Source organism: Oncorhynchus tshawytscha, linkage group LG26 (genome assembly GCF_018296145.1).
Source record: "Oncorhynchus tshawytscha isolate Ot180627B linkage group LG26, Otsh_v2.0, whole genome shotgun sequence".
Taxonomy (NCBI): domain Eukaryota; kingdom Metazoa; phylum Chordata; class Actinopteri; order Salmoniformes; family Salmonidae; genus Oncorhynchus; species Oncorhynchus tshawytscha.
Window position 1 is genome coordinate 32,143,355 of NC_056454.1, and position 27,814 is coordinate 32,171,168.

Below are 27,814 nucleotides of genomic sequence, written 5' to 3' on the forward strand. Positions count from 1 at the left end.
TAATGCCTCTTGCGTGGATGGAAACTGTGTGTGTGTGTGTGCTCTGTATCAGATGTACACTGATGACCTGCTCTGGCTTTATGCAGGGGGTTGAAAGGAAGGATGTGGATGTGGCCTTGAGTAGCACACTGTAACATAGCCTATATACTGTAGGTTAGAAAGGAAGGATGTGGATGTGGCCTTGAGCAGCACACTGTAACATAGCCTATATACTGTAGGTTAGAAAGGAAGGATGTGGATGTGGCCTTGAGCAGCACACTGTAACATAGCCTATATACTGTAGGTTAGAAAGGAAGGATGTGGATGTGGCCTTGAGCAGCACACTGTAACATAGCCTATATACTGTAGGTTAGAAAGGAAGGATGTGGATGTGGCCTTGAGTAGCACACTGTAACATAGCCTATATACTGTAGGTTAGAAAGGAAGGATGTGGATGTGGCCTTGAGTAGCACACTGTAACATAGCCTATATACTGTAGGTTAGAAAGGAAGGATGTGGATGTGGCCTTGAGTAGCACACTGTAACATAGCCTATATACTGTAGGTTAGAAAGGAAGGATGTGGATGTGGCCTTGAGTAGCACACTGTAACATAGCCTATATACTGTAGGTTAAAGTACAGTACGTACGATTCTATACATCCAATTACCATTTCTGCTTATGTTTATTGACATATGCCCTCTCCGAGGGAGATTGACATTCACACATTTATTAGTGTGCACTGTTGAAGGGAGCTTAGCTTCCTACGGCTAATTTGTTATTCATAAATAAGACATTCATTCTTTAGGATTATGGAAATGGCCTTTCTGCATAATAATATTATTGCAGGAGAAATTAGTTTTACATTGCCCTAGAACTAACTGAGCTATGTTCTCTACTGTAGAATTCTGCCCAAAGACAATAAGACAGAAAGACGTGGGATGTTTTTGTGATGCTGAATGGAAGTAAATGTTATGTATTTGGTATACAGTTGTCCTTCAGTGCTTCAGGGAAGAAAAACAGTTTGTTTAAAAGAAAAAACTACTTCAAGCATTAGAATAAGCTTCCCTAAAACCAATACATAAAAAGTATATAAAAAAATAATAAGCTCCCCTGTCTCTCGGCATCAGGTCCTTCTTCTCTGTTCTTATATATATATATATATATTTTTTTACAGCAGTCAAGTCATTACCCTCTGTACTAAGAAGCCATTTGTATAACAATAAAATGTGTGTTACCACGGCAACCCATTTTATCAATCACGAAGCAGGGAGCAAATAGGAAGAATAACGTTTGATTGATTTGCTCAGGGTGAATGTTCATGTTTACCGTTATTGACGGTTTATGTTGTTGTTTTCCAATTATCTTGGAATGAAAATAAGTTCCGACAGTCAAAACATAATTTCTGATTACAACAAAACATCTGGAAAAGGCACTGCCTTCTGAAGGCACTGTATACACTTGCTCCTCATCCCCACCCTTCCCCAATACATGTGTAAATTGTGCCTTCCTGTATTATACTTATGCAAAAAATATACAGTATATTCTACTGCCGTTTACTTTATGTTCGTATTCTTATCTTTTATTATTTATTATTGATGTTGCATTGTCAAGAAGGAACCTGCAAGTAAGCATTTAGTTGGACGATGTTTGCCATGCGTATCCCGTTCACACAACTAATAAAACTTGAAACTTTTGCTGATCTTTTCTCTTCTCTTCGTTATTGAAAACTATAGGCTACACTGTTACGGAGTGTAAACACTTGCTTTCACCAATCCCTTGTAATTACAGTAAAATACTGTGGAAAAACAAACCCCTCCCCTCAATGAATTTCATTAATTCATTGAATTAATTCCGATTACAGTAGCATTTACTTTTTTACAGTATAATAGAGTCAATTTTAAAGTATTGTACTGTGTGTCATGATACCGTATTTATATTACAGTAGGTGTACTGTAATATTAAATACAGAATTTTACTTGCCACCGAGCTGCCTGTAACTACTGTCAAATTCACAGTAACCCCTTTACAGTGTAATCTGTGAATTAGGCCTATACCCTGTGAATAATTGCTTACATTGCATTATAACACTGTCATAGTACACTAGGTCTATACCTGCAAGCTGTAAGTAAAGTGTTACATTGTTATATATTGTGGATTGTGTAATCTTGCACATGATATAGACTAATACTTGGGCAAGACAACATGTGTGACTATCATGAGGAGCTCTCTTTTTCCACTCTAGATTCATTTAATAGAGGAAATGTGCTTCTGCTTGGCGTGCCATGCTAATCTGAAAACAATTGAGTTGTTCTGCGTGTTGCTATCTCCTGTTCTGTAATTATATGAAGACAAAGCAAGCAGACCTCAATGATATGATTAGGATTATTCTGTTCCGAGAGACCTGCACAGTGCAGTGTGCACCCTTGAAATGAATTCTAGGTAGAGAAGTGACGTGGTGAAATGGAGAAATGTGTTAATCCATTGCAGTGGTATTGCTGTTCCAGTGATACTATTTCTCAGTGGGATAATAGCTACAGTATAATCTTATATGTTAATCACAAAGAGGTAGCCCCTTTCTCTGTTGGACCTTGTTTTTCTCCAGCTTCTGCCATTATTTTTGAATGATTAAGGGCACGTGTAGAGTACTGACCTTTAGCACAAGCCTTCTAGCTACATTACCTTTATCTCTCCATTCTTATATTCCCTCTCTTTCTTTTCTTCCCTCTTTCTCTATATTTTCTTCTTCCCTCTGTCCCACTAATCAGCCACGGTGTCTGTTTTGCTTCACAAACAATTGGGACATTTTCATCAGATCATTCCTTCCTTCCTGCAGTGAAAGCCGGAGTGACAGTAGTGGAATGGGGGGGTGAGATGTAACAGCCTCAGCAGCAGGACAATATACTGTAAGAGGAGGCACTGAGGAGTCAGGATGCAAGATGCTGCTACCGATCTGCTTTAGTTCATTGCTACTGCACCTTAGTGATAATAAAGGAACCAAACGCAGCAAGCTCTAGGACTTGGATCTATTATACAGCTGCCGATGCTCTGCTTCCCTGGCTGCCTCAGCTGTTTGTAGTTCCCTCAGCGAGGCGCACTGAAAGATTTCTAGGTAGGCTTGATAATTATGCCATAAGCAGCTGACGCTAATTGAACATCTCTAGCATCTCTCAATGGAACTGCCTGGACAAACGGAGAGCCTGTAATGTGAGAGCCGTAGAGGATACTGCTGTTACAGCTTGTGATGCGCATCTACTGGCCACATCACGTTACATTGGATCTTGATGTGAGGAAATGCAACTGAACTCCTCTTGGTGAGAGAGGAATCTCTACCTCTGCTTCTGTGTGGTGGAGCCGCTCACCATAGTCTGACTGCTCTGAACGCTCTGTGATCGCAGGATTTGGTGGTGCTGACCCTGTCGTGTCTGATACCATCTGCTACTTCTGCGTTTCCGTACCGCACCAACCCTCTCTGTCTGTCAAAGGAACGCTACCCACCTACCTACCTGCACCGATGTCGTGGATGGATGGAGCATTGCGCAGGAGTGCTCTATAAAGCAGCGGCACCATCAGTGTACACAGAGCAGTAAAACCGCATGGTGAGAGAGTGATCAGAGAGGTGCAAGAGAGAGAGACAGAGAGAGAGAGAAAGAACCAGAGAGAGAGAGAGAAACAGAGAGAGAGAGAAACAGAGAGAAGTACTAGAGAGAGAGAGATAGTGTGAGAGAGAGAGAAAGAAACAAAGAGAGAGAGGTACTCTAGAGAGAGATTAAATCATCTGACAGTCAGACAGTGAGTGACAGTGTGTAGTGGAGAGTGGTTCCTTCCTGCCTGACAGAGCTGCAGTGTGTGAAGCCGCTGTCTCTCTCTGCTCTGATAAACTAATAGGTTAATGAGACAAGTAATGCAGGTGCTGTAGAGAGGAGAGAAGAGACAATACTCCCGTGACTACAGCACAGGGAGGATGCTCTGAGGACCAGACTGAGGAGTGCTCTTAGGATTCAGGGATTCACACTGCAGAGTGCAGACAGAGGTCTGCTGTACGTACCTGAGATACCGCAGTTAACCGCTGCACCTTATAACACATTCAGCATGGATGAACTGTGTACATACACAGATAGCATGGACAAAAACTCTCTAAAGTATCCAAAGACTGAGCAGACAGAGAAAATGTGGATGCGACTCAAGGGAATGTAAGTTTTCTCTTTCTTTCATCCCTCCTCTTGTGTTTAACTTCCCCAGAGAGGGACTGACTTAGAGGCATGTGGTCTGTAAGGCTGGTTGAAAGAGTGAGGTTATTTCAAGCTCTTGTGAAATGTTTATTTGTTATCAGAAGTGATGCCGTGTTGATGCCGTGTTCTGTCGCGTTTCTACAGTATCTTACTTTTCCATCACTGTGCTGTATATTGAAGCACGTTCAATATTATTCTTATGTGCACATCTTTGTTTTGTAAACAATACATTAGTGTGTATAAAGCACTACAACTGTAGGTGTGTACATTTCATGATTTCAATGTATGTATGAACAAATGTACCTATCAGTGGAGGCTGCTGAGGGGAGGATGGCTCATAATAATGGCTGGAACGGCGCAAATGGAATGGCATCGACCCATCCGCTCCAGTCATTACCAAGATCCCGTCCTCCCCGATTAAGGTGCCACCAACCTCCTGTGGTATGCAGGTAAGTACATACCTTAGCATATGCGCATATTCGTGTATACGTAAAGCAGATAGGTATGTAGGTAAGTTGGTAGTCAGGTAGGTACCTGCACTTGTATTTACCTACTGTTTTTACAGTAAATGAATGAATTAATTCATCAATTCATGAATGAATTAATGATTGAATGAATGGAAGTTATAATGGTATAATATGTGTTCTTCTACAGTTGTGTTTTTACCGTCTAATCAATATGTTACCACAACAAATTGATCAAGCTAAATACAGCTGGCAGCATGATTAGACTAATATGCTATTACATAATATATCATTTCACAGCTTGCAACAAATGAATGGGTCAATTATGTAGCTGTTAAACTTGTATCTGACAAACATGTGTCTCAGTAGTAGCAAACTGTTTATCACTGAAGCTTGACTAAACCCATTATGTATTCAATAGTTCATTATAATGTGCAGTCACGCTCTATATACACGTTTGCGCCTACACACACTCTACCACTGAAATCCCTGATCACATAGTCCTCAGTCACACCCTGTCCCCTGAGCATCTCCACCCACCCACCCACCCACCCACCCACCCACCCACCCACGCACGCACACACATACACACACACTGCTCCTCTACCAATCTGAAGTGTGGGACAAGTTCTCGCAATGTAATGCCCTGAATACCTGTGGCTCGCTGGTGCAGGAGATAGACAGGTGTGTTGCCATGGAGCAGAGGAGAGCAGAGGAGTAGTGCTGACTGTCGTGTCTGAGAGAGAAACGGAGGAGAGAGGAGAGGAGGGGAGAGAAGAGAAGAGGAGAGGAAGGGAAAGGGAAGAAGAGAGGAAGGGAAAGGGAAGCAGCGAGAATAGGATAGGAGGAGGAGAAGAGAGGAAAGGAGGGGAGAGGAGAGGAGAGGAGGAGAGAGGGGAGTAGAAGAGAGGACAGAAGGCGCAAAGGAGAGAAGAAAATAGCAGAGGATGGAAGAGGAGAGGAAGGGAGGAGAGGGGAGAAGGAAAGTAGAGTAGAGGAGAACAGAGGTTAGACTAGAGTAGGGCAGATATCTGTCCATTTTTAGGCGGGCTGATCTAAGTCAGCACACTGGTGGAAACGGTGACCACTGACTGGCTTTTTCTGGCTGGTTGGGTGGCTGTCTGGTTAACTGGCTGATCTCAGAGATTAAAAACATTCTAATCACCTCAGCTCACAAAGAGCAGTGCACACACACGCACACACATACACATTATTTAATCAAATCAAATCAAATGTATTTATAAAGCCCTTTTTACATTTAGTCAGGCATCTCCACTGAGCACTGCAATAACATGGTGTCACACTGAGCCTCTGTTTACAGTGCATTCGGAAAGTACTCAGGCCCCTTCCATTTTTCCACATTTTCTTAATTAAGTTACAGCCTTATTCTAAAATGGATTCAATAAAAAAATGTCTTCATCAATCTACACACAATACCCCATAATGACAAAGCGAAACAGAAATACCGTACCAGTATTCAGACCCTTTAATATGAGAGTCGAAATTGAGCTCAGGTGCATTCTGTTTCCATTGATCATGCTTGAGATGTTTCTACAACTTCACTGGAGTCCACCTGTGGTAAATGCAATTGATTGGACATGATTGGGAAAGAAACACACCTGTCTATATAAAGTCCCACGGATGACAGTGCATGTCAGAGCAAAAACCAAGCCATGAGGTAGAAGGAATTGTCCGTAGAGCTCAGAGACAGGACTGTGTCGAGGTGTCAGTGGCCTCCATCATTCTTAAATGGAAGACGTTTTGAACCACCAAGACTCTTCCTAGAGCTGGCCGCCCGGTCAAACTGAGCAATCGGGGCAGAAGGGCCTTGGTCAGCGAGGTGACCAAGAACCCGATGGTCACTCTGACAGAGCTCCAGAGTTCCTCTGTGGTGATGGTAGAACCTTCCCGAAGGACAATGGCCTTCATGGTAGAGTTGTCAGATGGAAGCCACTCCTCAGCAAAAGGCACAAGACAGTCCACCTGGAGTTTGTCAAAAGGCACCTAAAATACTCTCAGATTATGAGAAACAAGATTCTCTGGTCTGAAGAAACCAATATTGAACTCTTTGGCCTGAAAGCCAAGTATGCACGTCTGGAAGAAACCTTGCACCATCCCTACAGTGAAGCATGGTGGTGGCAGCATCATGTTGTGTGGATGATTTTCAGTGGCAGGGACTGGGAGACTAGTCAGGATCGAGGAAAAGATGAACAGAGCAAAATACAGAGAGATCATTGATGATAACCTGCTCCAGAGCACAGGGGGACATACAGGCAGACATACAGGGGGACATACAGGCAGACATCCAGGGGGACATACAGGCAGACATACAGGCAGTCATACATGGGGACATACAGGGTCACATACAGGCAGACATACAGGGGGACATACAAGCAGACATACAGGAGGACATACAGGCAAACATACAGGGGGACATACAAGCAGACATACAGGAGGACATACAGGCAAACATACAGGGGGACATACAGGCAGACATACAGGAGGACATACAGGCAGACATACAGGGGGACATACAGGCAGACATACAGGGGGACATACAGACAGACGTACAGGGGGACATAAAGGCAGACATACAGTCAGACATACAGGGGGACATACAGGGGGACATACAGGGTCACATACAGACAGGGGGACATACAGGCAGAATTACAGGGACATACAGGCAGACATACAGGGGGACATACAGGCAGACATACAGGGTCACATACAGGCAGGCACTGGGGGACATACAGGCAGACATACAGGGGGGGGACATACAGGCAGACATACAGGGTACAGGCAGGTGTACAGGGGGCAGGCAGAATACAGGCAGGGCAGACATACAGGGGGTACAGGCAGACATACAGGGTCACATACAGGCAGACTTACAGGGTCATATACAGGGGGCATACAGGGGGACATCAAGGCAGACATACAGGCGGACATACAGGGGGACATACAGGCAGAATTACAGGGGGACATACAGGGGGACATACAGGCAGTGGTGTCATCTGCTTCATGGCCCACGTGCCATCAGGCAACTCCACCAGCTCCATCCCAGTGCTTGAGTTTGACGGGGGTGTCGCCATATGAGTTGAACCTCCGCCCTCCGTCAGAGGAACATCTGCTGATAGTCTAACCACACCCGTTATTTCCTCTCTGCCTTTGACTGGTTTTTGCTGCTCTCTAGCTGCTTGTGTTTGAGCACTCTTCCTGTCCTTCTTCCGCTTCTTCTTCATCTTTCTTGTTTCAGTGTTACCAGAATTCTGTTTCGGGACTGGAGGAGTCATCAGGTCATATCAACTCGGTTCATTCACAACAACATACAGGGGGACATACAGGGCCACATTTGTCAATATAGCAGTCCAGGAGGAAATCATTTACAAAATGATTAGGCAAAATTTGAGTGATTTAGTTCTTATCTCCTAACTTCTCGTTAAAGATGGTTTAAAGTTTTTTAAATAAAATGAGACAAACACATTTTGTGTGATGCATCATTTACTGCTGTTGATGATTGCTGTGAGTGTAATAATTTCTCTCCCAACATTCCTCCTCTTCACTGGATCTTCACACCAGATGAAACGTGTGGGTGTGTGTGTGTTCTTGTTGGTGTGTGTGTGTGTGTGTTCTTGTTGGTGTGTGTGTGTGTATATGTGTGTGTGTGTGTGTGTGTGTGTGTGTGTGTGTGTGTGTGTGTGTGTGTGTGTGTGTGTGTGTGTGTGTGTGTGTGTGTGTGTGTGTGTGTGTGTGTGTGTGTGTGTGTGTGTGTGTGTGTGTGAGAGAGAGAGAGAGAGAGAGAGTACTCCCCTACCCTACAGATAGAAGGAGACTGATTGGAGAGAAGAGGGAAAACAGGAAAAAGAGCTCCTTCATAACTTGTCTGAATCCCCCAGACAATACTGCTCCATAGCAGAAACACACTCATTATTTATTTCTAGGTCAGTTCCTCTCAAATAGAGTTCTGCTAAATACTACATTTCCCAGAATGCACTAGTTTAACACTAAAGTTGACCTCAAGGCCTTCAAAAAGAAGCCAAAGAAATGCAATGGTTGGTGGAAATATAATTGGCTATCCTAAACACTAAGGTGGTATCTGGAAGTGTGACCTGTCATATTCAATTAAATGTTCTATCACTGAGTGGAATTTCTTTGAAATGCACTGAATTAAATTCTACCTCCTGTAACTAAAACTCAAATTCAACATCAACAATTGAGTTGAATGGGAGTCAATTAAAAAATTCTGAATTGAGCCCAACCCTGCTATTTAGTGCACTACTTTTGACTGAAAATCTCTGGTCAAAAGTACACTATAGGAATAAGGGAATAGGGTGCCATTTGGGCTGCAGATCTATCTCAGAGCGATGGTGTACTTTGTATGGCCTATTCATCTAATGTACACTCCTCATCTTGTTTTTCAGGCAGAAGTACAAAAACACATCTCAAAGGTATGTCCCATGGTGTCTGTCTGTCTACTGTCTCTCTACTTTATCAAACATGCCCACATGCTATATAATGATACCAACTCTTCTTATCTTATGCATACAGTCATTAGCCTACAAATGTATAACACAAAGCATTGGTAGATGTTGCCTTAGATCAATCTTTCAACAAACAATCTGTTAGCGCTGAATTGTCATACGTAAAGAGAATTTATTTAACAGTAAAGTATCTATAGGGTGAAGCTTATGAGGCTCTTGTTGTAGCTTTACTGTATGTGGGTTTAAATACTTGATTCATACTAAACAGTACTGTGTGGGTTTAAATACTTTATTCATACTTTACTTTACTGTGTGGGTTTAGAGAGTCTTGTTACTACGGTTGCAAAATTACAGGAATTCCTGGTTGGAGGAACACAGAATTTCTGCTTATTCCCTCCTGATTCCGGGAATCCTCCAACTGGGATTTCAGGAAAACCAGGGAATTTATTGAAAGTTCCTGGAATTTTGCAACGTTACTTGATACATCCCTTTCCTATAGAATGGATGAACTCCGGTGGGGTCAGTGGCTCTCACAAAGAGCACATTCAGATAATGTTAAGTTGGATGAAGTGGCCTTCACACACACAAATACAAACAGAGGGAGACATGCAGACACACACACACACACACACACACACACACACACACACACACACACACACACACACACACACACACACACACACACACACACACACACACACACACACACACACACACACACACACACACACACACACACTTCCCAGCTGCATTATGCATTCTCCTGTTGAACGCTTGCATTTATGTAACATGCTCACAGAGAGGTGCTCTTCTACAATGGCCCTTGTCGGAGACAGTCAGGCCCTCAGCACAGCTCCATCTGTCTATCTGTCTTTCTCTGAGATGTAAGGGTGGGTGTGGGTTGTGAAGTGTGGAGAAATATAATGATACAGAACTCTGCATTAGTATTCCACTGCAGTACGTAGAGCCAGGTGCAACAGAACTGAACTGTAAAGATGTAGTTATACAGTATTCAACAGAACTGAACTGTAAAGATGTAGTTATACAGTATTCAACAGAACTAAACTGTAAAGATGTAGTTATACAGTATTCAACAGAACTAAACTGTTTGAGATGTGGTTATACAGTATTCAACAGAACTAAACTGTAAAGCTGTAGTTATACAGTATTCAACAGAACTAAACTGTAAAGCTGTAGTTATACAGTATTCAACAGAACTAAACTGTTAAAGATGTAGTTATACAGTATTCAACAGAACTGAACTGTAAAGATGTGGTTATACAGTATTCAACAGAACTGAACTGTATTCAAAGAACTAAATAAAGATGTAGTTCAACAGAACTAAACTGTTTGAGATACAGTATTCAACAGAACTAAACTGTTTGAGATGTGGTTATACAGTATTCAACAGAACTGAACTGTAAAGATGTGGTTATACAGTATTAACAGAACTAAACTGTAAAGATGTGGTTATACAGTATTCAACAGAAGAACTGTAAAGCTGTAGTTTACAGTATTCAACAGAAACTGTTATAAGATCAACAGAACTGAACTGTAAAGCTGTAGTTATACAGTATTCAACAGAACTAAACTGTAAAGATGTGGTTATACAGTATTCAACAGAATTAAACTGTAAAGATGTGGTTATACAGTATTCAACAGAACTAAACTGTAAAGCTGTAGTTATACAGTATTCAACAGAACTAAACTGTTTGAGATGTGGTTATACAGTATTCAACAGAACTCAAATCTAGATATGTGGTTATACAGTATTCAACAGAACTAAACTCTAGATATGTGGTTATACAGTATTCAACAGAACTAAACTGTAAAGCTGTAGTTATACAGTATTCAACAGAACTAAACTGTTTGAGATGTGGTTATACAGTATTCAACAGAACTCAAATCTAGATATGTGGTTATACAGTATTCAACAGAACTAAACTGTAAAGATGTAGTTATACAGTATTCAACAGAACTGAACTGTTGAGATGTGGTTATACAGTATTCAACAGAACTGAACTGTAAAGATGTAGTTATACAGTATTCAACAGAACTAAACTGTAAAGATGTAGTTATACAGTATTCAACAGAACTAAACTGTAAAGATGTAGTTATACAGTATTCAACAGAACTAAACTGTAAAGATGTAGTTATACAGTATTCAACAGAACTAAACTGTTTGAGATGTGGTTTTACAGTATTCAACAGAACTGTAGCAATGTGGTTAGAGGGTGACGGAAAAATCTGAGCACCAGAACAAAGTTTTCCGTTAGTCGTCGCATCTCACAGTGCATTGACAGACGGTGCGATACCATCCTGTGTTAATTGCATCTCTCCATGAGAGAGTAGAGTGTACAGTATTTGGCCAATGATTCAGGGAGCAGTCGCTTAAGGGAATGGATTTATTGTCCATTCTCTGCTGGGTTAAAACAGGGTTCAGTGATTGATAAACCATCATTCTGATACCTTTTCATGAATAGATAATGTTAGTTAATGGTTTTGATTGAAACAGTTTTTGAAGCAATAATGACTTTCAAACATTGAATCATATTTAGAGTCATTTCAGATGGCCCATAGAGTTCTCTCCACTAGAGTTACCTGATGAACTATCCCACTCAATCCACTAAAGGTGACATCAACAGGGGATACTATACAGTATGTTCAACATGTGTTCACTTCAATCAATCAATTGGATTTAAAAACCCAAAATTCTGGAAAGCGCCGTTCAGATTTAGCTTTGAGGATGCCATAGCTAAAATGGGCCATCTGTTTACTGAAGCTCTAGCTACTGTTAGAGCGTAATAGCTTTTCATCAGGCATCAATGATATGAGCAGAACAGATATGAGTCAAGCTGTGACTTCAAGAGCCAACTGTCAGTCAAGCTGTCTCAGTAAAAGTGTGAAGAGATGATGTATTCATAGTACATGCAGCTTGTCTCCAGAGTGAGCAGAGGCCAGATACATAATGCATAGTGCAGACCTACAGATGTAGGATTTTAATTTAATCACTATTTTGTTGCTGATCATTTTTCTGTACTGCAGGAAAATGCAGATGAGCTTTGAGATTTACATAAATTCATTGAAAACCCACACTAAACTAGGGCTGGGCGATAAATCAATATCAATAATTATCGAGGTAATTACTTCCCTCAATAACGATATTAAAACGTTCAGATTCATTTTCAATAATGTCGATATAGAGTAATTAGGTACAGCAGTCATTTTCACCTCAGCAGGAACGTGCGGAGAAGTGACAATATGCACGTGGAGAGGTATACACTCACTAAAAACCACTTAGCACCTCGAGTGATGGAGTCGCCAATATTAACCACGAAAAATTAGTGATGTAGGCGAAAACAGTGGTAGTGATGTAGGTGAAAACAGTGGTAGTGATGTAGGTGAAAACAGTGGTAGTGATGTAGGTGAAAACAGTGGTAGTGATGTAGGTGAAAACAGTGGTAGTGATAGCCAAGGAGAAGGGGCAGCTTCCAATGAAGAAATTATTGATAAAAAGGGTTAAACTGTTTCTGCAATTTGGAAGTGGTTTGGCTTTTTGAAGTCCGACAAAAGAGCAGAGCAATGTTCGGTGCAAATTGTGCCATAGACAGGTGGCTGCGAAGTCTGGTAATACAACAAACCTTTTTCAACATCTGAAGCAAAATCACTCTTTGAAACATGCAGGAAGTTTGAGTTTGCACCACGGTATTGATAAACGCCCCTCAAGCACCAGCCAATCTAAGGATGTTTGCCCGAAGCAGTCAACACTGACAGCTTTTATTCCCTACGAGCAAACATCGAAAATATGCTATTAAATGCTATTATGCATTGCAATGCTAAGGACATGCTACCAATTATCACATTCGAAAAGGAAGGTTTCAAGAGGCTTATCCCTGGCCGCAAACATGGAACAATTTTCCTTCAAGTATAATTTTAAGTGTAGCTCACTTAATAAATAAAAAATGTAACCTTCATTTAACTAGGCAAGTCAGTTAAGAACAACTTCTTATTTACAATGATAGCCTATCGGGGAACAGTGGGTTAACTGCCTTGTTCAGGGGTAGAATGACAGATTTCTACCTTGTCAGCTCAGGGATTTGATCTAGCAACCTTTCGGTTACTGGCCCAATGCTCGAACCACGGTTTGTTCAGGCATTCTTGAGTTTGAAGCAGATATGCACCTTTTAAACATTATTTGAATAATATCGGGATGATTATCGTTATCGAATGAAAAAATATATAGATATCGTGATAATTTATTTTCCATATCGCCCAGCCCTACACTAAACACACAGTTGTATTAACAGTATTCCACTTTTCATGTAGCCTACTTTTGGCCAGCTAATAGCCTAACCACCGATCAAGCAACATTATGGACTAAATGTTCAAATCAGGTTGCTGCAGGATTTGTTGGCAGTGACAATAATCAAATCAAATGTTATTTGTCACATGCGCCGAATACAACAGTGAAATGCTTACAAACAAGCCCTTAGCCCTTAACCAACAATGCTTTAAGAAGTTAAGAAGAAAAATGTGTTAAGTAAAAAAATTGCTCAGTAATTTTTAAAATGTTTAAATAATGGTAAAAAATAATTAAACAGCAACAGTAATATATAAATAGCGAGGCTATATACAGGGGGTACCGGTAGAGAGTCAATGTGCGGGGGCACCAGTTAGTTGAGGTAATCGAGGTAATATACCTACATCTTTGTAGAGTTAAAGTGACCATGCATAGGTAATAACATAATAAAAGAGGGGTCTGGGTAGCCATTTGATTAGCTGTTCAGGAGTCTTATGGCTTGGGGGCAGAAGCTGTTAAGAAGCTTTAGAGCCTAGACTTGGCCCCCGGTACTGCTTGCTGTGCGGTAGCAGAGAGAACAGTCTATGACTAGGGTGGCTGGAGTCTGACAATTTGTAGGCCCTTGCTCTGACACCGCCTAGTATAGAGGTCCTGGATGTTGGGAAGCCTGGCCCCGGTGATGTACTGGGCGTACGCACTACCCTCTGTAGTGCTTTGCGGTCGGAGGCCGAGCAGTTGCCATACCAGGCAGTGATGCAACCAGTGCTCTCGATGGTGCAGCTGGAGAACCAATGCAGCTGAATCAATATAGGTCAACTGAAGATCCTACAACTCTACTAAGTACCAGTGTGCAAAGTACTTATGTATTACTTAAATAGTTTTTTTTTAAGTATCTGTACTTTACTGAAGTAATTATATTTTTGACAACTTTTACTTCACTACATTCCTAAAGAATGTAATGTACGTTTTACTCCATAGATTTTCCCTCACACTCAAAGGTACTCATTACATTTTGGATGCTTCGCAGAACAGGAAAATGGCCCAATTCACGCACTTATCAAGAGAACATCCTTGGGCATCCCTACTGCCTCTGAGTTGGCGTACTCATTAAACACAAAAGCTTCATTTGTAAATTATGTCTGCGTGTTGTAGTGTGTCCCTGGCTATCCGTAAAGAAATATATAATAATAATAATTGTGCTGTCTGGTTTGCTTAATTTAATCAATTTGAAATGATTGATACTTTTCTTTTTGATACATAAGTATATTTTTGCAATTACATTTACTTTTGATACATAAGTATATTTAAAACCAAATACCTTTTTTAAACTTTTACTCAAGTAGTATTTTCCTGGATGACTTTCACTTTTACTTGAATCATTTTCTATTAAGGTATCTTTTCTCAAGTATGACAATTGTGTACTTTTTCCACCACTGCTAAGTACTTATTCTTTAGTCTAAATATCCTTCAGTAAAGTATCCCTGACTCTGATTTCACTCTAGCTATACTTTCTGTCAAGTCTGCATCTCTGAACCCTTTCTAAAAGCATTCAGTGTAAAAGCAAGAGTTTACTTGGCCAAATGCTTACACTCAAGCCCTCTCTAACATATTATCATATCCAACACTATTTTATCCAATGTTCCTACATTTTATTTCCAAGGGTGTAAAAGCTTTTGATCCAGCATATAAATCAAGCTGTGCCTCTGACAGTCAACTGTCAGTAAAAAGCATGAAGAGATGATGTATTCATATGGGGCGGCAGGGTAGCTTAGTGGTTAGAGCATTGGACTAGTAACCAAAAGGTTGCAAGATTGAGTCCCTGAGCTGACAAGATACAAATCTGTCGTTCTGCCCCTGAACAAGGCAGTTAACCCACTGTTCCTAAGCCGTCGTTGAAAGTAAAAATGTGTTCTTAACTGACTTGCCTGGTAAATAAAGATACAATTCATAGTACATGCAGATTGTGCAGAGGATAGGGTATATGGCAATAAACTACTTTTCCTTTTAGTATCCCTGGCTTTGACTCCTCTCCTCTCCATCTATACCTTGTGTCATGCTCAGTAGCTACGGTACGTCTCTGACTCCAATGCTTCTGTTGTGTGCACAGAACCCTGTCCCTGAAGCATCTCCATCTCTTCTATTCTGTAGTGTGCATGTATGCTCAGTGGCTCTGTCTTTCTGTCTTCCTGACTCTCTGTGGTCACTAAAGATCCCATGGCACTTATTGTAAGAGTAGGGGTGTTAACCCCGGTGTCCTGGCTAATTCCCAATCTGACCCCATACTGTACAATCATGGCCGCCTGTTAATCGCCAGCTTCCAATTGGCTCATTCATCCCCTTTCCTCTCCTCTGTAACTATTCTGGGGGATTGCTGTAAATGAGAATGTGTTCTCAGTCAACTTACCTGGTAAAATAAGGGTAAAATAAAACATTTAAAACTCCTTGAACCCTATCCACCCAAATCCAAACCCTGTGTGTGTGTGTGTGTGTGTGTGTGTGTGTGTGTGTGTGTGTGTGTGTGTGTGTGTGTGTGTGTGTGTGTGTGTGTGTGTGTGTGTGTGTGTGTGTGTACTTGCGTGTGCTGTGACTCCAATCGAGCTGTAACCTTCTATTGTGTACATATGTACATGTATGTTCAGTAAGTCTCTGTCCCTGACCTAGCAGCAGATTGGTTGATTGATCCACTGTGCTGTGGTGTTTCCTGGCAACTAGCTGTTTTGTTCTCTCTGGGTTTTTTTTCTTCATTATCACACTTGCCAATGTTAGGCAGCTCTTAATGAGCAGCCAATCATTGTGATGTGTAGCCATTCTATTCAGGAATGTGGCCTTCATTGCTATAATGTTTAATTGGTTTCTGATAGAGGGCATGTCTTTGAACAACTTGGCATCTGATCAAATATACATACAATATGTTGTTGGCAGTTTGCCACAACACTGAAAATAGGTAATTATCGGTCCATAAACATTAGGTCACTAGCGACCTTTCCACATAGGGGGATGTAGAGGACACTTGTTTAGCCATAACTACAAGAATGTCTGAACAATATCTTAGACTAAGATACAACAGGCAGTGAATATTCTGTCCTGGCTTTTGTGGAATTCCATGTTGCTCTCTTGTCATTCCTTTTTCTGTTAGAATCCCTTGATGTTGACTGTGTATTCTCAACAGAACTGCCTGTCTGCTCCTCTCTCTCCTCTTGATTAGACCCTGCAGCGCCAGGTTTCCTTACAACCAATTCTGACATACAATGAAAGTGTTAGCAATGCAGTTACCAATTCCCCACATTCAATATGTCTCACGTACAATACCTCAGGCTCCCTCTAATGATTTCGGCAAACAACCAAACATCAAGATTAGGTTTCATATTTTTGAAATAGCTAGGCTATCTGTTCAGCTTATTACCTGTCCATTGACATTTGTCCAACTTGTTGTATAGTATTTCATCTCTCTATCTAAACAGTTCATTGGACACGTTGGTCTTTTATCAGCCATTTGATCAGTTCTTTCATATCATTCAGCATGTACTAATAGCTGAAAAGGCATCCCTAGTGAATTTATATTTATCTTAGCATCAACACTTTCGTTATAGTAGGTTATAGAGAGACAAATCATTCCATTTCATTGTTGCTATAGCAGCACATATGTATCACTGTCTGGGGCCACGGCTTGAGGATGACGCACAGTGCTGTGAATGAATGCATAATACAGGGTTTCAGGATGAGAGCCCCAGACAGGATGAGAGGTTCACTATATGAATGGTTCATCACTAACAAACACTGAATCCCAGGAATTACAGGATGTGTGTATGTATACAGCAAGTACAAGACTAAACAATCCACTCAGCATACTGCCAAGCCTTCCCTATAGCCCCACAGGGCTAACAGGGCAATCACAATCACATGCTAACAGCTGAATGGGGTTCCGCTTTTTTTCCATGTCACAGATTGAAATACGGTGAGAGCTAAATGCAGAGCTACAGAGTAGTGAACTGTTTCCTTCCACTCCTGTCAGGGCAATGAGACCATGACCAGACCAGCCACCAAACCTGGGTTCAAATACTATTTGAAATAATTTCAAATACTGTATTTCAGCTCAATTGAGCTTGCCTGACTTAATGGACCAATAGAATAGTCCTACAATAACAAACTGTGCCCATCTGGCATTCCAGGCAGGATAGAGAAAACACTTTAAGTATCTGAAATATTTGTAATAGTATTTGAACCGAGGTCTGCCAGGCACTTACAGGAATACTCTCACTAGGAATTTCCCAGGAAGTTAACAGTCATAAAATAGAAGACAAGCAACCTGCTCTGCACTGACTATGTGCTGTCTGTCTGTCTGTCTGTCTGTCTGTCTGTCTGTCTGTCTGTCTGTCTGTCTGTCTGTCTGTCTGTCTGTCTGTCTGTCTGTCTGTCTGTCTGTCTGTCTGTCTGTCTGTCTGTCTGTCTGTCTGTCTGTCTGTCTGTCTGTCTGACACCGGGAGGAAAGACATTACAAGCTGTTGTACACACACACACACACACACACACACACACACACACACACACACAGTTTGACAGCTATACTAGACACATAGTTAGTAATAATTCAGCTACACGAGACACATAGTTAGTAATAATTCAGCTACACGAGACACATAGTTAGTAATAATTCAGCTACACTAGACACATAGTTATTCATAATTCAGCTACACTAGACACATAGTTATTCATAATTCAGCTACACTAGACACATAGTTATTCATAATTCAGCTACACTAGACACATAGTTATTCATAATTCAGCTACACTAGACACATAGTTATTCATAATTCAGCTACACTAGACACATAGTTAGTAATAATTCAGCTACACTAGACACATAGTTATTCATAATTCAGCTACACTAGACACATAGTTATTCATAATTCAGCTACACTAGACACATAGTTATTCATAATTCAGCTACACTAGACACATAGTTAGTAATAATTCAGCTACACTAGACACATAGTTATTCATAATTCAGCTACACTAGACACATAGTTAGTAATAATTCAGCTACACTAGACACATAGTTATTCATAATTCAGCTACACTAGACACATAGTTAGTAATAATTCAGCTACACTAGACACATAGTTATTCATAATTCAGCTACACTAGACACATAGTTAGTAATAATTCAGCTATACTAGACACATAGTTATTCATAATTCAGCTACACTAGACACATATTTAGTAATAATTCAGCTACACTAGACACATAGTTATTCATAATTCAGCTACACTAGACACATAGTTAGTAATAATTCAGCTACACTAGACACATAGTTATTCATAATTCAGCTATACTAGACACATAGTTATTCATAATTCAGCTACACTAGACAAATAGTTATTCATAATTCAGCTACACCAGACACATAGTTATTCATAATTCAGCTACACTAGACACAAAGTTATTCATAATTCAGCTACACTAGACACATAGTTATTCATAATTCAGCTACACTAGACACATAGTTAGTAATAATTCAGCTACACTAGACACATAGTTATTCATAATTCAGCTACACTAGACACATAGTTAGTAATAATTCAGCTACACTAGACACATAGTTATTCATAATTCAGCTACACTAGACACATAGTTAGTAATAATTCAGCTACACTAGACACATAGTAATAATTCAGCTACACTAGACACATAGTTAGGAATAATTCAGTTACACTTGACACATAGTTAGGAGTAGGCCTAGTTAATGCACTAGCACATGATTGTGCCTCAGAGTCCTCAGTCTCTTGTAGCAGATGAAACGTAGCACACACATAAGATTTGGTTCTGGATGAGTCCTCATTAATATGTCAGTATTTTGGTCTAGTTTAAGGCTTGCCTACAGTATGGTTGGCCCCCAGGTACCTTTCCTTTCTTAGTAACATACTGTGCAGTACTTCATGGCTCTGGCCATCTGGCATCAGAGTCTCCTTTGGAATATTGAACTGGACTCATCTCCATGTTATTTTTGCATTAGTCATGATTCATGCATTTCACATACAGCCAATTTGTTGTCATTTATTGCAGATCTGAATCAGCATCAGATTGATTTTTTTTTCTCTCTCTCTCTCTCTCTCTCTCTCTCTCTCTCTCTCTCTCTCTCTCTCTCTTTCTCACTCACAACATCAGATCATAGTAAATGGCTTTCCTCCCCCTCTCCATTTGCTGGAAAGGGTCATCTCTAGGTTTTCAAACAATATCAAGAAAGTTGAAACTTGGGATTTGTTTGGATCCTCAAACAAGCCAAAAAGGATATGTTTTGCGCTTATGAAAAAAAGTATGGAAAAAAACATGGTAAAGCAATTATATGGCATCCAAATATAGCCCTGTATTCCATGCACTACAGCCAACACCAATATTGGGCTGGCTCAGGCCCAACACTGACCAGTCACTGAGATTCTACATGGTTCTGGGTTGCTAAAATCAGCAATAATAATATATTTTTGCTTTTATCCAAAGCAACTTTCTCACACACACACACACACACACACACACACACACACACACACACACACACACACACACACACACACACACACACACACACACACACACACACACACACACACACACACACACACACACACACACACACACACACACACACACACCCCTGAGCTGAGTGCAGTGCAGAAGTAGGCCAAGTTATTTAGGGCAGGATGCTCACCCTCAGCCTTAACCCACCACTCTCTGGCACATAACTTACACACGTGGCACAGCTAACTCTATGTAGGGATGAGAGAAGAAAGGGAGGAGGGAAGGGAGAGAGAAATGGGGATGGGGGATTTAGAAAGAAAGAGCGCAAGAGACAGACGGGATCAGAGAGAGCCAGAGAGATAGGTGAAAACTAACAGCCAGAAAGACAGAAGTCTTGGGGCACCTTCATGGCCCTTCATTCAGTAGAGCTAGGGATTCACCACCAGTAAAGGCGTCAGCCTTCTTCAGTTCGGCTGGCGGCTAGCCCGAAGTTGGCTAGGCGAACCGAAAAACTGTACTCGCATACTCCCTTAAAAGATCTTCGCTTGAAAAATGATCAAAAAGCACAATAGTACTGTTTGTCCATTTTGAGACGCCATAGCCAGGGCTCTCAATGCAAAAGATGTCACTACAGACCCTGGTTTGAATCCAGGCTGTATCACATCTGGCTGTGGGAGTCCCATATGTACAATTGGCCCAGCGTTGTCCGCATTTGGCCGGGGTAGGCCGTCATTGTAAATAAGAATTTGTTCTTAACTGACTTGCCAAGTTAAATAAAAAAAATACACTTCCTCAAAATAGTCAGAATGAATCTAAGATAAATCTGTCATTAATTTTGACGTTTTTGCAGAGGGGATCTTAGTCGCGCAATTTTACATTTACAACTAATGAAAATGAATTTTTTTGCATGAAAATTAGTTGTCTCTTGTTCAATGACAGCAAATACTATATTAAAGAATCCTACTGTTGACCAATGACCGACAAACTGGTGTATAATTTGTGTGCCCGAACAGTCCAAAAAAATCTCACGAAGTCCAAAACAAACACAATGTCTTCATAATATATGCACGAACTCTACTGAACTGGTTCGGCTGGGAAGCAGTTGAATGCCTTAACACACCTCTATCCAAAAATACCCATCTCTTTAAAATTAAATCATAATTAAATCAATGTTTATTGGTCACGTACACAGATTTGCAGATGTAATCGCAGGTGCAGCGAAATGCTTGTGTTTCTATCTCCAACAGGGCAGTAATACCTAGCAATACAAAACAATACACACATAATCCAAAAAGTTTTTAAAAATACAAATAAATAAAGAAATATCAGAACAAGCAATGTCAGAGTCCGGAAAATAAATATCATTGTTAGACAGCCATTTTCAAGTCTTGGCATAGATTTTCAAGCCGATTTACAGTACCAGTCAAAAGTTTGGACACACCTACTCATTCAAGGGTTTTTCTTTATTTGTACTATTTTCTACATTGTAGAATAATAGTGAAGACATCACAAGAAGGAAAGACATTTCACACATGAACTTTTAACAAGGCAGACCTGTTAACTGAAATGCATTCTAGGGGACTACCTCATGAAGCTGGTTGAGAGAATGCCGATAGTGTGCAAAGCTGTCACCAAGGCAAACGGTGGCTACTTTGAAGAATCTCAAATGTAAAATACATTTGGATTTGTTTAACACTATTTTGGTTACTACACGATTCCATGTGTTATTTCATAGTTTTGATGTATTTTTTAGTGATTTCTACAATGTAGAAAATAGTACAAATAAAGAAAAACCATTGAAAGAGTAGGTGTGTCCAAACTTTTGACTGGTACTGTAAATCAAAACTGTAACTAGGCCACTCAGGAACATTCAATGTCATCTCGGTAAGCAACTCCAGTGTATATTTGGCCTTGTGTTTTAAGTTATTATCCTGCTGAAAGGTGAATTTGTCTCCCAGTGTATTTTGGAAAGCAGACGGAACAGTTTATTTTTATCCTAAAAAACTCCCTAGTCCATGTCGAGTACAAGCATACCAATAAAATGATGACGCCGCCACCGTGCTTGAAAATATGAAGAGTGTTACTCAGTGATGTATTGTGTTGGATTTGCTCCAAACATAACACTTTCTAATCAGGACATAAATTCCATTTCTTTGCCACTTTTATTGACAATTTCACTTTAGTGTCTTACTGCAAACAGGATGCATGTTTTGGAATATTTTTTATTCTGAACAGGCTTCCTTCTTTTCACTCTATCATTTACAGTTGAAGTCGGAAGTTAACATACATCTTAGCCAAATACATTTAAACTCAGTTTTTCACAATTCTTGACATTTCATCCTAGTAAAAATTACCTGTCTTAGGTCAGTTAGAATCCACTTTATTTTAAGAATGTGAAATGTCAGAATAATAGTAGAGAGAATTATTTCTTTCAGATTTTATTTCTTTCATCACATTCCCAGTGGGTCAGAAGTTTACATACACTCAATTAGTATTTGGTAGAATTGCCTTTAAATTGTTTAACATCGGTCAAATGTTTTGGGTAGCCTTCCATAAGCTTCCCACAATAATTTTGTTGAATTTTTGTCCATTCCTCCTGACAGAGCTAGTGTAACTGAGTCAGGTGTGTAGGCCTCCTTGCTCGCACACGCTTTTTCAGTTCTGCCCACACATTTTCTATAGGATTGAGGTCAGAGCTTTGTGATGGCCACTCCAATACCTTGACTTTGTTGTCCTTAAGCCATTTTGTCACAACTTTGGAAGTATGCTTGGGGTCATTGTCCATTTGGAAGACCCATTTGCGACCAAGCTTTAACTTCCTGACTGATGTCTTGAGATGTTGCTTCAATATATCCACATAATTTTCCTGTCTCATGATGCAATCTATTTTGTGAAGTGGACTAGTCCCTCCTGCAGCAACGCACTCCCACAACATGATTCTGCCACCCCCGTGCTTCACAGTTGGGATGGTGTTCTTCGGCTTGTAAGCCATCCCCCTTTTTCCTCCAAACATAACGATGGTCATTATGGCCAAGCAGTTCTATTTTTATTTCATCAGACCAGAGGACATTTCTCTAAAACGTGCGACCCATGTGCAGTTGCAAACCGTTTTTATAGCGGTTTTGGAGCAGTGGTTTCTTCCTTGCTGAGTAGCGATATTGGACTCGTTTGACGGTGGCTATAGATACTTTTGTACCTGTTATCTCCAGCATCTTCACAAGGTCCTTTGCTGTTGTTCTGGGATTGATTTGCACTTTTCGCACCAAAGTACGTTCATCTCTAGAGACAGAACACATCTCCTGACGGCTGCGTGGTCCCATGGTGTTTATACTTGCGTACTATTGTTTGTACAGATGAACGTGGCGTTTGAAAATTGCTCCCAAGGATGAACCAGACTTGTGGAGGTCTACAATAATATTTCTGAGGTCTTGGCTGATTTCTTTTGATTTTCCCATGATGTCACGCAATGAGGCACTGAATTTGAAGGTAGGCCTTGAAATTCATCCACAGGTACACCTACAATTGACTCAAATGATGTCAATTAGCCTATCAGAAGCTTCTAAAGCCATGACATAATGTTCTGGAATTTTCCAAGTTTTTTAAAGGCACAGTCAACTTAGTGTATGTAAACTTCTGACTCACTAGAATTGTGATACAGTGAATTATAAGTGAAATAATCTGTCTGTAAACAATTGTTGGAAAAATTACTTGTGCCTTGCACAAAGTAGATGCCCTAATTGACTTGCCAAAACTGTAGTTTGTTAACAAGAAATTTGTGGAGTGGTTGAAAAACGAGTTTTAATGACTACATCCTAAGTGTATGTAAACTTCCGACTTCAACTGTAGGTTAGTTTTGTGGAGTAACTACAATGTTGTTGATCCATCCTCAGATTCCTCCTATCACAGCCATTAAACTCTGCAACTGTTGTAATGTCACCATTGGCCTCATGGTGAAATCCCTATGCACTTTCCTTTCTCTCCGGCAACTGAGTTTAGAGGGATGACTGGGTGTGTTGATACACCATCCAAAGTGTAATTAATAAGTTCACCATGCTCCAAGAGATATATATCTGCTTTTTATTTTACCCATGTACCAAAAGGTGCCGTTCTTTGCGAGGCATTGGAAAACCTCCCTGGTCTTTGTGGTTGAATCTGTGTTCGAAATTTACTGATTGACTGAGGAACCTTACATATAAATTGTATGTGTGGGGTACAGACATGAGGTAGTCATTCAAAAATCATGTTAAACACAATCATTGCACACAGAGTGAGTCCATGCAACTTGTTAAGCACACTTTTACTCCTGAACTTAGGGCTTGCAATAACAAAGGCATTGAATACTTATTGACACATGACATTTCAGCTTTTCATTTTTTATTAATTTGTAAAAATGTCTAAACACAATTTCACTTTGCCATTATGGGTTACTGTGTGTAGACCAGTGACACAAGACCTCAAAATATTGTACAATCCAAAGCTCTTCGAGGCTTACCAAAAAGACTCACAGCTGTTGTCGCTGCCAACGGTTTTCTTACATGTATTGTCTCAGTGGGGTGAATAATTATCTTATCAAGATATATTAGTGTTTTACATTTTCATGATTTTTAAAATAAATGTTAGAATTTTTCTTCCAATTTGACATTACAGAGTATTTTGTGTAGATCGCAGACCAAAAATAACAATTCAATCCATTTTAATCGTACTTTGTAGCACAACAAAATGTGGAAAGGTCAAGGGGTGTACATTTGTATTAAGTATAGGATAGTGTACATCAAGATAAATTGGTAAAATAAAAATACAAATGTACATTTTAATTAAGTATAGGATAGTGTACAGTACGTCTCATTTTGAGTAACAGCAAATAACTCTCTTGGAGAGAGTGAGGAAAAACTATGTGTATAGAATAACTGATAAAAAACAAAAACTGTGATATAGATTTATTAAGAAAGCAGCAAAAGGAATAAAATGTCAGGGCAGCAGTCTCTAAGGTGATGAGTAGACCCTCTTAAGGATCGGACCCTTTTTTTCAATATTTGCCTAAAAGGACATACCCAAATCTAACTGCCTGTAGCTCAGGCCCCGAAGCAAGGATATGCATATTCTTGGTACCATTTGAAAGGAAACATGTTGAAGTGTATGGAAATGTGAAAGGAATGTAGTAGAATATAACACAATAGATCTGGTAAAAGATAATACAAAGAAAAAACCAACTGTTCTTTTGTATTTTTTTTGTACCATCATCTTTGAAATGCAAGAGAAAGGCCATAATGTATTATTCCAGCCCAGGTGCAATTTCGATGTTGGCCACTAGATGGCAGCAGTGTATGTGCAAAGTTTTAGACGGATCCAATGAACCATTGCATTTCGGTTAATAAATAAAAAAATCAAGACTGCCCAAAAGTTCCTAATTTGTTTATTAATACCTTTTCATGTTCAAAATTGTGCACTCTCCTCAAACAATAGCATGGTATTCTTTCACTGTAATAGCTACTGTAAATTGTACTGTGCAGTTAGATTAACAAGAATGTAAGCTTTCTGCCAATATCAGATATATCTATGTTTTGGGAAATGTTCTTGTTACTTACAACCTGATGCTAATCGTATTAGCCAACGTTAGCTCAACCGTTCCGTGGAAGGGACACCGATCCCGAAGAAGGGGCCCTGAGTACTGGGTGGTAGCCGGCTAGTAACCGTGACTAAGGTTCAGGGCAGGGTACTGGGTGGAGGCCGGCTAGTAGTGATGACTTAACAGTCTGATGGCCTGGAAATAGAAGCTGTTCATCAGTCTCTCGGTCCCAGCTTTGATGCACATGTACTTTCTCCACCTTCTAAATGACATCGGGATGAACAGGCCGTGGGTCGGGAGGCTGAGGTCCTTGATTATCTTCTTGGCCTTCGTGTGACACCAGGTGCTGTAGATGTCCTTGAGGACAATGCGTTGGGCTGACCGCACCACCCTTTGGCGAGCCCTGCGGTTACGGATGGTGAAATTGCTGTACCAGGAGGTGATAAAGCCCGATAGGATGCTCTCAATGGTGAATCTGTAGACGTTTGTGAGGATCTTAGGGGCCAAGACATATTTCTTCAGTGATGTGCACGCAGAGGAACTTAAAGCTTTTCACCTTCTCCCCTGTGTCCCGTTGATGTGGATGGGGGCGATGTGGATGGGGGCGTGCTCTCTCTGTTGTCTCCTGTAGTCCATGATCAGCTTCTTTTGTTTTGTTAATGTTGAGGTAGAGGTTATTTTCCTGGCACCATTCTGCCAGGCCTCTCACCTCCTCCATGTAGGCTGTCTTGTTGTTGTTGATAATCAGGCCTAGAACTGTTGTGTCGTCAACAAACTTGATGACTGAGTTGGAGAGGTGCATCGCCACGCAGTCATGGGTGAACCGTGAGTACAGGAGGGGACTGAGCACACACCCTGTGGGGCCCCAGTGGTGAGGATCAGCGTGGCGGAGGTGTTGTTGCCTACCTTCAGCACTTGGGGTTGGCCCTTCAGAAGTTCATGACGCAGTTGCACAGGGAGGGGTTCAGACCCAGGGCACTGAGCTTACTGATGAGCTTGATGGGCACTATGGTGTTGAAGGGTGAGCACTATGGTGTTGCCATCTATCTACGGCTTTTGGTTTGGATAAGTTTGAATCTTCACAGAGGGAACAACATCCTCTATGCACCCCCTGATTAACCCAGTCACCGAGTCAGTGTATGCATCAATACTATTCTCAGGGGTGACTCAGAACATTTCCCAGTCCGTGTGAACAAAAAAATCCTGAAGCATAGATTCTGATTTGTCAAACCAACATTGAACAGTCCTTACTACGGGTGCTTCCTGCTTAAGTTTCTGTCTATAGGTGGGGAGCAGCAGAATGGAGGAGTGATCTGATTTGCCGAAGGGAGGTCGGGGGAGGGCCTTGTAGCCGTCCCGGAAGGGAGAGTAGGAATGATCCAGAGTCCTTGATGCACGTGTAGCACAGGAGATGTGTTGATAGAATTCTGGAAGCGTTTTCCTCAGATTCCTCCTTTATTAAAGTCTCCAGCTACAATAAATGTTGCCTCAGGATATGCGGTTTCTAGTTTAAACATAGTGTAGTTCCTTGAGAGCCGTCGCAGGGGGTTCCGGTATGTTAATCCAACCACAATCACACCATGAGTTGTTATTCATGAAATAAAATCCCTCCACCTATTACTCTATTACACCATCCAGGGCTCTCTCCTCCTCTCCCGTCCTCTGCCAGCTGGTCCTGGTCCAATTAAAAACCTGCCTAAACCCCTCTACCTCCCTGTTTATTCAGGGTATGGCCCTGCTCCACAGGCTTCATAAAATCACAAATAGCGATGAAATAATCACTTACTTTTTGAAAATCTTCCTCTGTTTGCATTCCCAAGGGTCCCAGCTACAACATGAATGGTCGTTTTGTTAGATAAAATCCTTCTTTATACCCCAAAAAGTCTGTTTAGTTGGCGCCATCGATTTCAGTAATCCACTCGTTCAACATTTCTACTTAATCCTTAGGTACCCTAAAATGTAAATAAACTATAATATTTCATACAGAAAGAAGTATGTTCAATAGAAAAGTAAAATGAGCTCAAATTAGCTCCTCTTCCTCTCGCACCCACAGACTGATTTCCAATTGTGACTCCCAGTGCCAAACCTCAGAATTCTTCCTCATTTTGGAAGAAACAAGATGCCTGGAGATCACTGAGAAGATCCCCCCGTGTAGTTCTGGGCTGATTCCTTACCGTTCTCATTATCATTGCAACTCCACGAGGTGAGATCTTGCATGGAGCACCAGGCCGAGGAAGATTGACAGTTCTTTTCTGTTTCTTCCATTTGCGATGAATCGCA

The 27,814-nt window shown here is 40.8% G+C and overlaps 1 protein-coding gene across 2 annotated transcripts in view; it reads left to right on the forward strand.

The window, feature by feature from the left end:
- Positions 1 to 3,665: 3,665 nt before the first annotated feature.
- The window catches only part of LOC112224849 (calcium/calmodulin-dependent 3',5'-cyclic nucleotide phosphodiesterase 1A), an 82,487-nt gene continuing 58,338 nt past the window's right edge, over positions 3,666 to 27,814 (forward strand). Inside the window, exons 1-2 of one of the 2 annotated variants that reach the window (XM_042306488.1) lie at positions 3,666 to 4,170; positions 9,092 to 9,118. In XM_042306488.1, coding sequence (XP_042162422.1) covers positions 4,070 to 4,170; positions 9,092 to 9,118 — 128 coding nt within the window. In that variant the 5' untranslated portion in view covers positions 3,666 to 4,069. Of the gene's footprint in view, positions 4,171 to 8,511; positions 8,612 to 9,091; positions 9,119 to 27,814 lie in introns of those variants that run through there. The other variant, XM_042306490.1, reaches the window with a different exon arrangement.